Raw genomic sequence first — 17,765 nt, forward strand, 5'->3', positions numbered from 1 at the left:
CTCCACGAACTGTCAGCCGTGTGACTTCGGGCAACTTCTCTGTGCCTTAGTTACCTCATCTGTAAAATGGGGATTAAGACTGTGAGCCCCCCGTGGGACAACCTGATCACCTTGTAACCTCCCCAGGACTTAGAACAGTGTTTTGCACATAGTAAGCGCTTAATAAATGTCATTATTATCATTATTATTATGTCCTCCTTTACTAACTGATCCCCCACGGCCCTGAACCTAAAAAAAAATAAAAATAATGGTGGTATTTGTCACGTTCTTACTATGTGCTAGGCATTCTTCTAAACTCTGGGGTACAGGGAATATCATCTGATAAATCACAGTCCCTGTCTGAGGCTGAGTTCAGTCTATGGGGGAGGGAGAACAGACATTAACTGATCCTTTTACAGATGGGGAAACGGAGGCATAGAGAAGTCAAGTGACTTGCCCAAGATCTCACAGCAGTCAAGTGAAGGAGCCGGGAGTATTCCTATAGGGCAGGGATCCTATCTTCTACCCCATCACTATCACCTTTGTCACTTCATCATTGGTACTTATTGAGCACTTACTATGTGCGGAGCACTGTACTGAGCGTTTGGGAGAGTCCACTATTACAGAGACACATTCCCCACCGTGCCACTTACATTCACAAAGGCTCTGCACTTTTTCGAGACAAGCAAAGCCCAGTTCTCATCCCTGAAAGGCGCATGCTTCATCAAGGTGGAATAATGAAAGGTTTTCGTTCTGACCTCACTTGAATTTGTTTGGCTCTGCTGTCTGATACAGAACCTCCCAGCAGACGCTGTATTTCTAAGAAATCCATTAAAGGCCCAGAAGGGGTCTCCTCGAGGAGATTCATGGTGTAAACAAATGTTATAGGCGATAGTGGGAAATAAAAAACACTTAACCCTTGTTAACATCTAATGGAGTAGGATAATACCATACATTACTTACTTTCACAGACAGTATTTATGCGATATAATAGAGCAAATGTGCTTTTAAATTACTTTTATGCACTTTGATGAAACCTCTGATTAGAGTGGGCCCACTTATCTTTAATATGACAATTCCCTAGAAGCCCTGCAGCAAAAATACCCCGAACGCTGAGCGCGTGACGTGACATATAATGCTCTTTCCGATTCGAATCTGAAGTAGGAAGGGGGCAGAGAGAAATCAAAAGTCGAAGGGGAGGAAAGGATGATCTCTTCAGAGCTCCGGTTTGACCCCCGCCTTTCAGGGCTAAATGGGCATCCCACCTCTCTCCTCACTCCGCACTAATCCAAGATCCGAGGAAAGGGTGCCTCTCATCTTCGAGGATGGGAGGAACCGACGGATTTTCCAGCTTCTGGCTGGACTGAAAACAAGAGTATCTGCTCTGTTGGCTCTGCCGGTTTTAAAGCCCTAAATCACCTTGCCCCCTCCTACTTCACCTCACTAGTATCCTACTACAGTCCAGCTTTTATGCTTCACTCCTCTAATGCAAACCTACTCACTGTACCTCAGTCTCGTCTATCTCGCCGCCGACCCCTGCGCCCACATCCCGCCTCTGGCCTGGAATGCCTTGCTCTTCAAATCTGACAATTACTCTCCCCCGCTTCAAAGCCTAATTGGAAGCCCATCTCCTCCAAAAGGCCTTCACTGACTCAGCCCCCTTTTCCTCTTCTCCCACTCCCTTCTGCGTCACCCTGACTCGCTTCTGTTGTTCACCCCGGCCAACCCCACAACACTTATGTACATATCTGTAATTCATTTATCTCTTTTAATGTCTGTCTCCCCTGCTCTAGACTCTCGTGGTGGGCAGGGAATTCATTCATTCATTCAATTGTATTTATTGAGTGCTTACTGTGTGCAGAACACTGTACTAATCAATCAATCAATCATATTTATTGAGCACTTATTGTGTGCAGAGCACTGTACTAAGTGCTTGGGAAGTACAAGTTGGCAACATATAGAGACAGTTCCTACCCAACAACGGGCTCACAGTCTAGAAGGGGGAGACAGACAACAAAAAATGTGTGAACGTGTCTGTTTATTCTTGCATTGTACTCTCCCAAGCACTTAGTATAGTGCTCTGCACACCGTCAGAGCTCAAAAACGTACTACTGAATGAACGAATGAATTTTCCAGGCACGGAAACCTACGCTCTGCATTCCAATAGCTGGACAGAGGGGCCGGCATCAAGGTACATAAACATGTACATGAGAAGCAGCATAACTCAGTGGAAAGAGCCTGGGCTTGGCAGTCAGAGGTCATGGGTTCGAATCCCGACCACCACTTGTCAGCTGTGTGACTTTGGGCAAGCCACTTAATTTATCTGGGCCTCAGTTCCCTCATCTGTAAAATGGGGATTAAGATTGTGAGCCCCATGTGGGACAATGTCATTACCTTGTATCCCCCCAGTGCTTAGAACAATGCTTTGCACATAGTAAGCAATTAACAAATACCATCATTATTATCATTATTATAAACCATCCTCCCATCCCTATTCTCCATCCTAGAGTTCGGGTCGCCGAAACCAGAGGGATAACTTTGCTTTTCACTCAACACACCTGTTTACTAGAGCAAGATGGAGCAATTAAACACACTTTAAATCTAAATTGCAAAACGCCCTGCCTGTATGGCAAAATACACACGGTTGCCGCTGTTTGAAGATTTCATATTACGTCTTTAATTGTGGGCATTTAGCAGACAGCCTCTTCTTATTAAGATACTGCTGACTTTTATTGTCAATGTGGCCATAGGACAAGGCTAATAATTACCAGCACCAGAAGCAGCTTGTGGTTTTATATTACATTGAGGTAAATTACACTAGAATTAGAGTGGATTACTTTTATCAAATGGGGAATAAGCTGTTAATTAACTCCCCGCTGTACCAATCTTTTTCTGAGCTTGCAACTGTTATTAGCTCTAGATTAAACTGTTGAATTAATTTCCCACTTACTTACTATTTCAAGAGTTTTTAATTTACCTGGCAGCAGTTTTAATGGGAAATTGTATTAGTGAGCATAAATTGTTTTTGGGAAGGGTAAACAGTTTGTGATAATGTTTATTAAGTCGTTTTGTTTGAGCAAAAATATAATTGCAGTTTTAATTAGTGCATGGTTGTCGGAGTATTAGGTTTGAGATTACATTATGACTCTCTGAGAAAACAATCACTCAGGTAATCCCGGCATTTATGACTGATAGCAAAGAGCAAAGCTAGGTCAATATTGCTTCCACTTCGCCTCTGGTGCTACATTTCTGAAAGAAAAAGGAAATCCTCAAAGGGTCCTTTGTTCCATTAGTGGAGGGACACTGCCTGGCCACCATCGGTTATTTTACAAAAACAAGGAAGAGCCCGCCTGGTTCGGCCTGTGATCATCTCGGTGCGTGTGAGGAAGCTCATGAGGTGATTTTCGCACATTCCACACTTTGGCTATGTGAAGTGAGAGACCTTTGGGGAGTCTGTTAACAGAGAGAAAATGTAAAGTCCTGCAGCTTCCTGCTAACACACACCAACCAGGGACGTGTTTTGGGGTTTGTTGCCATTTCTGTGGCCTCGTTCCATTGTTTCACTAACGTTTCCATTTTTCCTAATAAGGAAATCACCACTGTAAAAATATATAGTTTGTGGGCTGTATGGATCAAGAGTGCTATGGAAAATGATCTCCCCACAAACCCCAGACTCTCCCTGCCCAGACATCAAAAAAATATATATATTTTCAGTACCCAGGAGTCTATTCCAACCAAACCTTGAACACCCATCAACGGACATTGTCAACTGGCAGCAGAATTTCCCAAATCTCTCTGTCCTTCCTGAGTTAAACTACATCTTCTCCCTGACTTTCCAATCATTCTAGGCAGCAGCACTATTCTCCCTCTCTCCTGAGCCCGTAACCTTGGCGTTAACCTCGATGAATCTCTCAAACGTTGAACCCACATATTTGATCTATCATCAAATCTCGTTGGTTCTATCTTCACAATATTGCTAAAATCCTCCCTTTTCTCTCCATCCAAACTACTATTCCACTGATCCAAGTATTTATCCTCAGCCATTTTCACTACAGCGGTCACCTCCTGGCTGACCTCCCTGCCTTTTTTCTCTACCCACTCCAGTCCATATTTCACTCGGCTGTCCAGATCACTTTTCCTAAAAAAAAGGCCGTCTCTCCCCATTCCTCTAGAACTTCCAGGGGCTGTCCAGCCAATTCCACATCAAACATAAACTCCTTGCTATCAGCTTTAAAGCAGTGAATCACCTTTCCCCCTCCCACCTCACCTCGCTACCCTCCTACTACAATCCAGCCCACACATTTCACTCCTCTAAAGCCTCTAAAGCCCATGCACTTTGATATCACCTGTCTCACTGCTGATCCCTTGCCCATATTCCTCCTCTTACCTGGAATTCCTTCCCCGTTCATTCACAAAAGACCACCACTCTCTTCGCCTTCAAAGCCTTATTAAATTCACATCTCCTCCAACAGACCTTCCCCGACAAAACCCTCATTTCCCCTGCTCCCTCTCCCTTCTGTGTCATCTATGCACCTGGATCTTTACCCTGTAAATCCTTGATACTCATCCCACTCTCCGTCCCAAGGCACCTGTGGATACAGCCAAATTTTTTTTTTATTAAGGTCTTTCTCCTATTCCAGGCTGTAAACTCCTTGTGGGCATGGGATGTGTCTACCAATTTGGTTGAATTATACTCTCCCAAGAGCTTAGCTCAGTACTCTGCACACAGTCATTGCTTAATAAAAACCTTTAATCGATTGATTACTAACAGAAGAACACAGAAACTATTTTGATGATCTGGGATGCGGATTCCCCAAATTTCAGTAAGAGAAAATCACATTTTAGGTCATTTGTTTCTGGGCAGGTGTTCTTTAATATCATTTTGTAATATCCCTCTAGACTGTAAGCTTATTGTTGTCAAGGAATGTATCTGTTATATTGTACTCTCCCAAGTGCTTAGCACAGTGCTCTGTGCACAGTAAGCTCTCCATCAATAGGATTGATTGACTGATTGACTGATCAAGAATAGTGGCAGGCAGCAAGTGATGAGTAGATGGAGTCAGGGTTCTATTTTTTAGCTGCATGATAAATTATTTGAAGGGGAACACTTGATCATCTTTAAAATTTGGATTTTTAAGCTTAGATTTCTTCATATTGAGAGGCTCAGATTGGAAACCAGAAGATGGCCAATGCAACAATATATTACATTGGCATGTAATATATATGCATGGTTACGCACAATTAAGCATGGTGGATGATGTACATAGAAAGTGTTAAATTGACTCAGCTCTAGCCATCTAAACTACTGCAGAAACAATTCAAGTAGGTGCCCTGTTGGAGGGAAAGGGCATCTTTCTCTGCTTAATCACTGGGGTCTGTTTAAGGGGGTCCAGTCTGTGTGGCAAGGAGCCGTAAAAGTTCCAAGACTACTTTCATGGCTACAGCATGAAGGGTTATAATTTAAAAAAAAAATCCACATGCAAGGCATGTAGTTTCCCTGTTGTCAGTTTCATCTCTGAACTAAAGGCCACTCTGAATTCAATCGTATTTATTGAGCACTTACTGTGTTCAGAGCACTGTACAAAGCGCTTGGGAAGTACAAGTTGGCAACATATAGAGAAGGTCCCTACCCCACAGCAGGCTCACAGTCTAGAAGGCGGAGAGAAAGAAAGGAAGGAAGGAAGGAAGGAAGAAGGAAGGAAGGAAGGAAGGAAGGAAGGAAGGAAGGAAGGAAGGAAGGAAGGAAGGAAGGAAGGAAGGAAGGAAGGAAGGAAGGAAGGAAGGAAGGAAGAAAGGAAGGAAGGAAGGAAGGAAGGAAGGAAGGAAGGAAGGGAGGGAGGGAGGGAGGGAGGGAGGGAGGGAGGAAAGAAGGAAGGAAGGAAGGAAGGAAGGAAGGAAGGAAGGAAGGAAGGAAGGAAAGAGAGAGAGAGAGAGAGAGAGAGAGAAAGAAAGAAAGGAAATAAAGGAAAGAAAGAAAGCTACCCTATGTTGCTAAACAATAATAATAGTACTAATAATGGTATTTGTTAAGCACTTACTATGTGTGAAGCACTGTTCTAAACGCTGGGGTAAATAGAAGGTAATCAGGTTGTCCCACGTGGGGCTCACACTCAATCCCCATTTTGCAGATGAGGTAACTGATACACAGAGAAGTTAAGTGACTTGCCCAAAGTCACACAGCTGATGTGGTAATAATATGGTACTTGCTAAGTGCTTACTATGTGGCAAGCACTGTTCTAAGTACTAGGGTACATACAAGTTAAGTGACTTGCCCAAAGTCACACAGCTGATGTGGTAATAATATGGTACTTGCTAAGTGCTTACTATGTGGCAAGCACTGTTCTAAGTACTAGGGTACATACAAGTTAATCAGATTGGACACAGTCTCTGATCCATAAGGAACTCACAGTCAATCACCATTTTACAGAGAAGTGAGGCCCAGAGAAGCTAAGTGACTTGCCCAAGGTCACACCCAGCAGGCAAGTGGATTACAACCCTGGTCCTTCTGACGTCCTGGTCTGTTCTCCATCCACTGGGCCATGCTGCTTCCCCTAAAGAAAGTCCTAAAAAAGTCATATGGATGAGTCGCTTAAAGACGCAAAATTTGAGTGATGTAGATAGGAAATTTGGCTTAGTTTATATGGCTAGGATTTAGTGGTCCTGACCTTGGATAGGACTGGTGAGGGGCGGGGATTGAGGGGGGATTACGTGTTTGTGAATTACCCATGGTGATAACAGGTAGAGTGTTTCTGGAATCTATCAACCTATTTGATGGCTTCCAGCCCATACCTCTTTACATCACATGGCTAAAACCACAAACCACCACCAATCAATCAATTGGATTTATCGAGCACTTACTGTGTGCAGAGCACTGTGCTAAGAGCATGGGCGAGTACCCTATAACGGAGTAAGTAAACCCAGACCACTGAGTTTCAGCCAAAAGGGAGGCTCCCAGCTCCATTTCTGTGGACTTGAAGGTTGTGACGTGAAAAATAACACCGATATTTTGACATAATGGGAAAAAGACTCTTTTCCAGTAAAGCTATCGATCAATCATATTTATTGAGTGCTTACTGTGTGCAGAGCACTGTACTAAGCGTTTGGGGGAGTGCGATGTAACAGAGCTGACAGACGCCCACAGTGAGATATGCCTATGGATAACTACAGTAAATAAATTTCTGTCTGTTTTCCCCTGTATTGTTCAAACTTCTGCTGGGCAAGGAATTGGCACGTCTTGGCTTAGTGGAAAGAGCCCGGGCTTTGGAGTCAGAGGTCATGGGTTCAAATCCTGGCTCCGCCAATTGTCAGCTGTGTGACTTGGACAAGTCACTTAACTTCTCTGTGCCTCAGTTACCTCATCTGTAAAATGGGGATTAAGACTGTGAGGCCCACGTGGGATGACCTTATATCCTCTCTAGCGCTTAGACCAGTGCTTTGCACATAGTAAGTGCTTAATAAATGCCATTATTATTATTATTATTATTATTAGGTATCTAAGTGCTTAATACAGTGCACTCCTTTTACTGGGCGCTTACTAAGAGCCATTACTATTACTACTACTTGGGTAGTAGTTCATTAAGGACCAATGCAATCTCAAAGACCATCGCCGAGCAAAAATAAAGAACACAGAAGCCCAAGTTTTTCTAAGAGAGAAACATAACGAGAAAGGAGATGTGGAGAAACTCAAGAGCATGTGAAGATATATCTGTGACTTTGCAAAAGAGATATAATTTCAAAGATCTGACTCACTGTGGGGCTTTAAATATAGTCAATTGTATATAATAGCATTAGGAACCCCACTGAAGTTGTCTGATTTTTAAAAACTCTACAGGGATATTGGCGAGGTGGTTTTTCAGAGAAATAAAATGATTGTTTCAGAGTGCTTCACTTCTATTTATTGTTTCAGGTTTCATAGGAATGTGTTAGCAGCGATTCCTATTGTGCAAATCAGAGAAGAGAAGCAACGTGGCCTAATGAATAGAGCACAGACCTGGGTGTCGGAAAGACCTAGGTTCTAATTCTGGCTCTGCCACTTGTCTACGCGTGACCTCGGGCAAGTCATTTCACTTCTCTGGGCATCAGTTACCTCATCTATAAAGTGGGGAATAAGACCGTGAGTCCCATGTGTCACATGGATTGTGTCCAATTGGATTAGTTTGTATCTACCCCAGCATTCAGTACAGTGCCTGGCACATACGAATTCTTTAACAAATACCATTTAAAAAAATGACATTGTCAATGTTGGTTTCTGTCTTGGGTGGAGAATCACACCAGCCCCATCTAATTTAGACAGTAAATACTAGCGCTTCAGGGAATATAAACCAAGGAATAGGGTTTAGAATTTAATAGCGTTTAGAAACTGGAAATGAATGGGGTTTGATGTCTTTGGCTGCCCACCACTTCAGTGGTTTTTTCCCTTGCCGGGCGATCATTCGGAAAGGTGTGGATAAGAATAGTAATTATGGTATTTGTTAAGCACTTACTATGTTCTAAGCACTGTTCTAAGCATCGGGATAGATTGTCCCATGTGGGGCTCACAGTCTTCATCCCCATTTTGCAGGTGAAGTAGCTGAGGCACAGAGAAGTTAAGTGGCTTGCCCAAGGTCACACAGCAGATAAGTGGCAGAGCCAGGAATAGAATCCACATCCTCTGATTTCCAAGCCCATGCTCTTGACACTAATCCACGATGCTTGTGTAGATATGCACACACAAACCCTCCTTCCAAAATGCTTTAAACAGACTGACTGGGGTGTGGGCAAAATAACATAAAGCACCTTCGATTGGAGTTTATTCAATTAATTTTAGTTTCCAATTTATAAAGATTTGACTATTCCCGCCAAGATGAGAATAAAACAAGTGGGAAGCCACGATGTGCTGACATCCAGCACAATTTTACAGTCTTTTAATATGAAAGCAATTTTAAAAATAATAGACCGAAAATGATAAAGCCAAAAAAAAGCCTCCAAAACTGATAGTTTTGCTAAATTATACTTTTATTACATATTTGCAATGAACATTTTTCTGCCCCTCAAAGATGCAAACTGTACTTGTTTCCCGGAGGAAGCGTGGCTCAGTGGAAAGAGCACGGACTTGGGAGGCAGAGGTCATGGGTTCTAATCCCGGCTCCGCCATTTGTCAGCTGTGTGACTTTGGGCAAATCACTTAACTTCTCTGTGCCTCAGTTCCCTCAGCTGTAAAATGGGGATTAAGACTGTGAGCCCCACTTGGGACAACCTGATCACCTTGTATCCCCCCCCCCAGTGCTTAGAACAGTGCTTTGAACATAGTATGTGCTTAACAAATACCATCATTATTATTACTGTGGACAGGGAACATATCTACCAACTCTGTTCTATTCTATTATCCCAAGCACTTAGTACAGGGTTCTGCACACAGTAAGTGCTCAATAAATATGATTAGTTGATCGATTGATAAATGACGTGGTGAGAGAAATGAGGAGAAGACTTAGGTTGGGGTGTGGAGGGGGCTCACCCCAAGTTGAAGCTGGACACACAGAGCAGGATCTGGGGCTTCCTATAAAAAGTTGCTCTCATACACACTATAAATGTTAACTCCTGTGACTCTCCGTGAGCTTCGAGACATGTTTCCCACATATGGAGGTACCGATCACTCTCCCGAACTCATTAGTTATTATGTTTAATATATACAAAGCTAAGAATTACAAATAATAAAATGCTTTCAGCCTGAATGGGGTTTTCGGTCCCTTTGAAGCCGCTATGGTACTAGTTAAGGTATTATACCGAAGCATAAGGAAAAGGTTATGCTACAGGTGTGGAGGAGATTTATCCCACATGCTATGAAGCTACATCTGGGGATGTAAACACTGGATTAGTCCTTAATTCCTTGGGGAGAGAAAATCTCTCTCGAGGTTTAGCAGTTTCAACTCACGCGGCCGTAGGCTGATATCCCAATGTCAAAACCCATTGCTTCACTTTTCAAAAAAACAACAGAGGAGCCCTTATTTGTCTGTAATTGAATAATGGCACCCTTCATTGGGGGAGCCAAAAATTCTACGTGGGAGTAAAAGTCAATGAAAAGGGAAAAGGGAACGAACGTTTGGAAAACCCAATGGAACACTGGGTCGCTGCTGCCATTTTGTGATCGTCTACTTTTCATCTTCACCCGTCTGATCTTTGCCCCGAGAGGGATATCTCGGCATGTCTGTCTGTCACCAACTCCCTTCTCCCCTAGATTAACAATTCCCCATAAAAAAAAAAAAATGTGGCTAGTCCAGGATCTTGGCATCTGAGGCTCTGTATCCACCTAAGTGGAATACTTAGCAAATAACCTCATTTAAATTAAAAGCGCCGACCATTTTAAATTCTGACAGTAAAATAGAAAAATGAATTTTACAAGCGCGAGATGCCTTCTCTTTGTTTATTAAAAAAAATGTGGCCAGCTTGCAGTTAATAGCTTGATCCACTCACATCTGACATCTGGGTGAAAAATCAAACATTAAACTTAGAGAAGCAGATTTCCATTGTTCAGCCGCTTTTATCCCCACCCCAACCCAATTCATCCATTTGGCCATAGGGGCCATAAAAGCAAGAGCATTTAGGGGCGGGGAGCTGGGAGCGAAACCCGGTTTCCAGACTCCCAGCTCCACGCTCTATCAGTCAGGAGGAACATCCATGTCTCAGCCTCAGCTTTTGGGATACTCTCTCCAAACCTGGGCAGAGAATCACCCCCGCACCAGCCTGGTCACCAATTACTTGCTACTCTGGAAGCTGCCCAGAATCCTCACTTTCTTTTCTCTCTTCTTCCTCCCATCAGAGCTGGTATGGAAAAACTTTAAATGCAAGATACACTTGGATTTGCACACTTTATTCACCCCTCCCTCAGACCCACAGCACTTATGTAACATATCCATCATTTATTTATTTCTATTAATTTCTGTCTTCCCCTCTAGACTGTAATCACGGTGCGGACAGGGACCCGTGTCTACCAACTTTGTTCGACTGTACTTTCCCAAGCGCTCTGCATGTTGTAAGCGCTTAAGAAATATGATTGATTCATTGATACGCTGATACTGGCAGGGTTCATGTCCTCAGAGAAGCAGCGTGGCTCAGTGGAAAGAGCCCGGGCTTTGGAGTCTGAGGTCATGGGTTCAAATCCCGGCTCCGCCAGTTGTCAGCTGTGTGACTTTGGGCATGTCACTTGACTTCTCTGGGCCTCAGTTCCCTCATCTGGAAAATGGGGATTAAGACTGTGAGTCCCCCGTGGGACAACTTGATCACCTTGTAACCTCCCCAGCGCTTAGAACAGTGCTTTGCACATAGTAAGCACTTTATAAATGCCATTTATTATTATTATTATTATTATTATTATTATTATTCATTTTCTATCGGACTCTCTCCGGTGCGTTGCCCAGGGCTTTATGTCAGAAGGCACTTGGCAAATAATAATAATGATAATAATTATGGTTTTTGTTAAGCGCTTACTAGGTACCAGGTACCGTACTAAGAGCTTGGGTATATGCAAGCAATTCAGTCCCTGTCCCTCACTGGGCCTACAGTCACAAGTCCCCATTTTACAGATGAGGGAACTGAGGCAAAGGGAACTGAAGTGACTTGCCCAAGATCACACAGCAGACAAGGGACAGAGCCATTATTACAACCCGGATCCTTCTGGCTCCCAGGCCTGGGCTTTATCCACTAGGCCACGCTGCTTCCTGAAGGATGGATAGATTATGTTGCCAACTTGTACTTCCCAAGTGCTTAGTACAGTGCTCTGCACACAGCAAACGCTCAATAAATACGATTGAATGAATGAATAAATGGATATCGGAGTCTCCAGGTTGGGCATCTCAGAGGGCATGGCTCAAGAATATTCTCCCTGTCAATACTCGGAAAATCCCTCAGGAGCTAGATTCGTACCAAGGGTTCCCTGTGACCTGTGCAGATTTGATTTCCAAGCAGGAGATCCGGGAAACCCTCCAGCGAAAACCTACCTTCTCTGCATTACCCAAGCCTGGTACTAAAATCTACAGTTTAAGCACTCAGTACAGTGCTGTGTTCACGAAAACTGCTCAATAAATGCCATAATGATTAGATTTTTCTTTCTCTCCCTGTTCCCTCCTTCATCCTGCACATACTGTGTCAGCAGTTTCAGGAGGGCTGTGAGTGAGGAGAGCTGTTAGCTCTTGCTTCCCACACTCTGATGGCAGAGCTACTGAAACAAACCTACTTGTGCTCCCTGCCCCTCCTATTCTCGGCCTGAAGTGGGTCTGAATTAGCCCCCAGTTGGGTCTTTGTGAAGTCCCAGGATTCATCTGAACAGTATGAAGAACAATGGATCTTCAAAACATTAATTCCTCCAAATAATCCCCAATACAATCCCCAATTCCCAGTACAAGGGTCCAAAGATCTGAAACTAGAGCCTCTCTCCTTGAGCTAAAAACATGAATTTCTCTAAAGTCAGCCCCTTTCTAATAATAATGATAATACTACTAATAATACTACACCTTAAGCGCTTACTATGTGCTAAGCACTGTTCTAAGCACTGGGGTAGTTACAAGCTAATCGGGCTGGACACAGTCCCTGTTCCACAGGGGGCTTACACTTTTAATCCCCATTTTACAGAGGAAGGAAATGAGGCATTGAGAAGTTAAGTGATTTGCCCAATGCCACATGGCAGGCATGCAGTGGAGCAGGATCTGAACCCAGAACCTCTGACTCCCAAGCCCGTGCTCTTTCCACTAGGCCACGTTGCTTTCTACCGCCCCCGCCCTCCACAGTAAATGCTATAGAATATGCCAAATACTCAGTCACTAAAGCGTATAATATCAATAACAATCAACACCTTAATTTTCAATACACGTGTTTTCTTAGCACCCTTTCAAACATATCCCGCGAGCCTCAAAAAGGCCATTATCAAAACTTTAACAACCGCTGGATGAGATTAGATTCACACTAGCTTCGGTTTCTCTCTAAAGCGAGCCCTGTTATAAATTTAATGAAGTCATTTCTCACTCAAATTACAGCCTGTTTAACTCCATCTGTGACTCAAGCGGAGCCCGCGCCACGAGTTCCTAGCACGAGCTACCTGGCGATTTGTAGGTTTCAAAGATATTTACTATTTCCGATTAAAGCCATCTAGGCAGTGTTTGCTTTTCTGACTTCCCCAAGCCTGAGCCCATGCTTTGGCTCTCATTAGCTCCGCCGCCTGTGGCTTTTGGGGCTAATTTGGAGGAATTAACAGTTTGAAGAACCTCATAGTGTTCAAATGAATCTCGGGGCTTCACAAAGACCCGACTGGGGGCTAATTCAGGCTCACTCTAGGCCGAGAGGAGGAGGTGGGGGGGCAGGGGAGCACAGGTGGGATTGTTTCAGCCGCTTCTCCATCAGAGTGTGGGAAGCAAGAATTACCAGCTCTACTCATTAAGCACTCAGTACGGTGCTGTGTTCACAAGAAGTGCTCAGTAAATACTACTGATTAGATTTTTCTTTCTCTCCCTGTCTCCTTCCCTCTCTCTCATTCCTTAAACTGCTGACACAGTATGTGCAGTGAGAGGGAGGGGAGGAGAGAGAGAGGGAAGGAGACAGGGAGAGAAAGAAAAATCTAATCAGTAGTATTTACTGAGCACTTCTTGTGAACACAGCACCGTACTGAATGCTTAAGCTGTGACCTGCAAACTTAATCAATCACACAGGCTATCATATTGACTCAATCAATTGATTATATTTATTGAGCGCTTACTGTGTGCAGAGCACTGTACTGTGTGTTTGGGAGAGTATGACACAACAATACAACAGACACCTTCCCTGCCTATACGAGTGTACAGTCTAGAAGGGCAGACAGACATTCAGATAAATAAATAAATTACAGATGCATTCACAGGAGCTATGGAGCTTGGAAGGAGGTGGTGAATCAATCAATCAATCAATCAATCAGTCATATTTATTGAGCGCTTACTGTGTGCAGAGCACTGTACTAAGTGCTTGGGAAGTACAAGTTGGCAACATATAGAGACAGTCCCTACCCAACAGTGGGCTCACAGTCTAGAAGGGGGAGACAGAGAACAAAACCAAACATACTAACAAAATAAAATAAATAGAATAGATATATACAAGTTGGATAAATAAATAGAGTAATAAATATGCACAAACATATATACATGTATACAGGTGCTGTGGGGAAGGGAAGGAGGTAAGATGGGGGGGATGGAGAGGGGGACAAGGGGAGCATATCAGGGCCAGGATGGGAGACAGAGTTGGAAGTGTTGTGAAGCTCTAGACTGTAAGCTCCTGGTGGGCAAGAACCGTTTCTATCAACCCTGAAAAATGGGAACATATTCTCTTTCAATCTTACTCCTTTTAAAATTGAAGGTTAGTATTTATTAGAGTTAGCATATTGAATGCATTCCATGTTTGATGAAACAGTTGAGGTTAAGCTCAGACTAAGCCTGTCTACATGTTTGGTTTTGTTTTCTGTCTCCCCCTTCTAATGATGGCATTTAATAATAATGATGGCATTTATTAAGTGCTTACTATGTGCAGAGCACTGTTCTAAGGGCTGGGGAGGCTACAAGGTGATCAGGTTGTCCCACGGGGGGCACACAGTCTTAATCCCCATTTTACAGATGAGGGAACTGAGGCACAGAGAAGTTAAGTGACTTGCCCGAAGTCACACAGCTGACAATTGGCAGAGCCGGGATTTGAACCCCTGTCTTCTGACTCCAAAGCCCGGGCTCTTTCTACTGAGCCTTGCTGCTTCTAGACTGTGAGCCCGTTGTTGGATAGGGACCATCTCTATATGTTGCCGACTTTTACTTCCCAAGCGCTTAGTACAGTGCTCTGCACACAGTAAGTGCTCAATAAATACGATTGAATGGATGAATAAGCCCTCCTTTTCCTCCGCTCCCCTTCCTCTCCCCATCACTCCAACTCGCTCCCTTGGCTCTATCCACCCTCCTTGCCCCACAGAACTTGTGTGTATATATATATAGATATATAGATATATATATATATATATAGATATAGATATATAGATATATAGATATACATATCTATAATTCTATTTATTTATATTGATGCCTGTTTACTTGTTTTGATGTCTGTTTCCCCTCTTCTGGACTGTAAGCCCATTGTGGTCAGGGGTCGTCTCTCTTTATTGCTGAACTGTACTTTCCAAGCACTTAGTACAGTGCTCTGCACACAGTAAGCACTCAATAAATATGATTGAACTCTTGTTGTATTGTACTCTCCCAGGTGTTTAATACAGTGCTCTGTAACCTGTACGCTTTCAATACCATTGACTGATTTACTGGTTAACCTAAGCACATTTCCAAATTAAGTCACTTCACTGTGCCTCAGTTGCCCCCATCTGTAAAAGGGGATTAGGAATTTGAGCCCCATTTGGGACATGGACTGTGTCCAGCCTTATTGGCTTGTAATAATAATAATGATGATGGTGGCATTTGTTAAGCGCTTACTTTGTGCCTAGCACTGTTCTAAGCACTGGGGAGGATACAAGGTGATCAGGTTGTCCCACGTGGGGCTCACAGCTTTAATCCCCATTATACAGATGAGGTCAACGAGGCACAGAGAAGTCAACCTACCCCAGTGCTTAATACAGTGCCTGGAACATAGTAAGAACTTAATAATAATAATAATGGCATTTATTAATCACTTACTATTTGCACAGCACAGTTCTAAGCTCTGGGGAGGTTACAAGGTGATCAGGTTGTCCTGCGGGGGGCTCACAGTCTTCATCCCCATTTGACAGATGAGGGAACTGAGGCACGGAGAAGTTAAGTGACTTGCTCAAGGTCATACAGCTGACAGTTGGCGGAGCCGGGATTTGAACCCCTGACCTCTGACTCCAAAGCTCCTGCTATTTCCACTGAGCCACGCTGCTTCTCTATAATTCTATTTATTTATATTGGTTCCTGTTTATCTGTTTTGATGTCTGCCTCCCCTCTTCTAGCCTGCAAGCCCATTGTGGTTAAATACCATTATGAAAAAATCCAGTCATCATATTCTAGCCCAAGCACCCTCAACCATCAACACAGATCACCTGGGATACAGTACATATCCTATTCAGCACGTATCACCAAAGCGTATCAATCACATGCCACTGATTGACGAACCTTAGAAACGTATCCCTATCTCTAGCACCAACGCAACGGTGCATCCCGTATCTTATACGACACGTTCGGTCACTTACAGGATATTTCCTGAATGACCAGTGACCTAGATCAGATAGCTCTATGCCTTTCAAGATCAATTTCAGCTGCCCAAGAGTCCCTCTGAGGATCTCCTAGCGCTCACCAGGATAGTCACTGGGCTAAAATGCCCCTGATGAGGACGGTAAACTGAAGGCAGCAACCGTCTCCAACATGGGGAAAAGCAAGCTGACAGCCCCCTTTTCTAACCAGAGCTCAATGCTACCATTTGCAAGAGAGATAAACAATAGTAAAAGACCTTGAATTTGAAGAGTCTTGAGCTTTGCAAGCTTTATCTGGCTTTCATCAGGCAAAAAGAAAGTTCTTAAATCTGGAAAAAAGAAACATTGTTGAAAGCGCTTATCAAAGACTCAAATAGTGCACTGGTTATCAATAACAATAATCACAACAATAACAATACTAACGATAATTGTGGCCCTCGTTAAGCGCTTACTATATGCTGAGCACTGTTCTGAATACCAGGGGAGATACAAGTTAATCAGGTTGGACACACTTCCTGTCCCACGTGGAGCTCACACTCTTAATCCCCATTTTACAGATGAGGTAACTGAGGCCCCCCAAAAATAATAATAATAATAACGACATTTATTAAGCACTTACTATGTGCAAAGCGCTGGAGAGGTTACAGGGTGATCAGGTTGTTCCACAGGGGGCACACAGTCTTAATCCTCATTTTACAGATGAGGTAACTGAGGCCCAGAGAAGTGAAGTGACTTGCCCAAGGTCACACAGCTGACAATTGGCAGAGCTGGGATTTGAACCTGTGACCTCTGACTCCAAAGCCCGGGCTCTTTCCATAGAAGCCACGCTGCTTCTCTAAAAGAAGTGAAATGACTTGCCAAGGTTACACGGCAGACACATGGCAGAGTCAGAATTGGAACCCTGGACCTGCTGATTTTCAGGCCCATTCTCTATCCACTATTTATGATGGTACTCATTAAGCGCTTACTATGAATCAAGCACTGTTCTAAGCACTGGGGTGGATGGATAGAAGATAATCAGGTTGGACACTGTCCCTGCCCACCAAAAAAAATAATAACAATGGCATTTGTTAAGCGCTTACTGTGTGCAAAGCACTGTTCTAAGCATCAAGACGCTCATAGTCTAAGTAGGAGAAAGTAGGATTTAATCTCCATTTAACAGAGGAAGAAACTGAAGCACAGAGAATGCAAGTGACTTCCCCAAGGTCACACGGCAGGCCAGTGGCAGAGCCGGGGGATTAGAATTTGTACTTCCCAGGGGTTTAGTGCAGTGCTCTGCACACAGTGGGTGCTCAATAAATACAACTGAATGAATGAATGAAAGGAACCATGCCCACCATGGTTATCTGTATCTGCTTCGGTGTTTAGAACAGTGCTTGGCACTTAGCAAATATCTGCTACCTACTGAGAGCTCACCTCCTCCCAGACTGAGCCCCCTTTTTCCTCTCCCCATCCCCATCCCCCCGACCCTACCTCCTTCCCCTCCCCACAGCACCTGTATATATGTTTGTACAGATTTATCACTCTATTTTACTTGTACATATATACTGTTCTATTTATTTTGTTAATGATGTGCATTTAGCTTTAATTCTATTTG

The 17,765-nt window shown here is 43.6% G+C and overlaps 1 protein-coding gene across 5 annotated transcripts in view; it reads right to left on the minus strand.

The window, feature by feature from the left end:
• Positions 1-17,765, minus strand: part of DACH2 (dachshund family transcription factor 2) — a 471,250-nt gene that overhangs the window by 219,703 nt on the left and 233,782 nt on the right. For 3 of the 5 annotated variants that reach the window (XM_038747658.1, XM_038747656.1, XM_038747661.1), the window contains one exon: positions 16,426-16,497. The exons of the other annotated variants lie outside the window; for them this stretch is intronic. In XM_038747658.1, coding sequence (XP_038603586.1) covers positions 16,426-16,497 — 72 coding nt within the window. The remainder of the gene's footprint in view (positions 1-16,425; positions 16,498-17,765) is intronic. 5 annotated transcript variants of the gene reach the window in all.

The sequence above is a fragment of the Tachyglossus aculeatus genome, chromosome 6 (assembly GCF_015852505.1).
Source record: "Tachyglossus aculeatus isolate mTacAcu1 chromosome 6, mTacAcu1.pri, whole genome shotgun sequence".
Taxonomy (NCBI): Eukaryota; Metazoa; Chordata; class Mammalia; order Monotremata; family Tachyglossidae; genus Tachyglossus; species Tachyglossus aculeatus.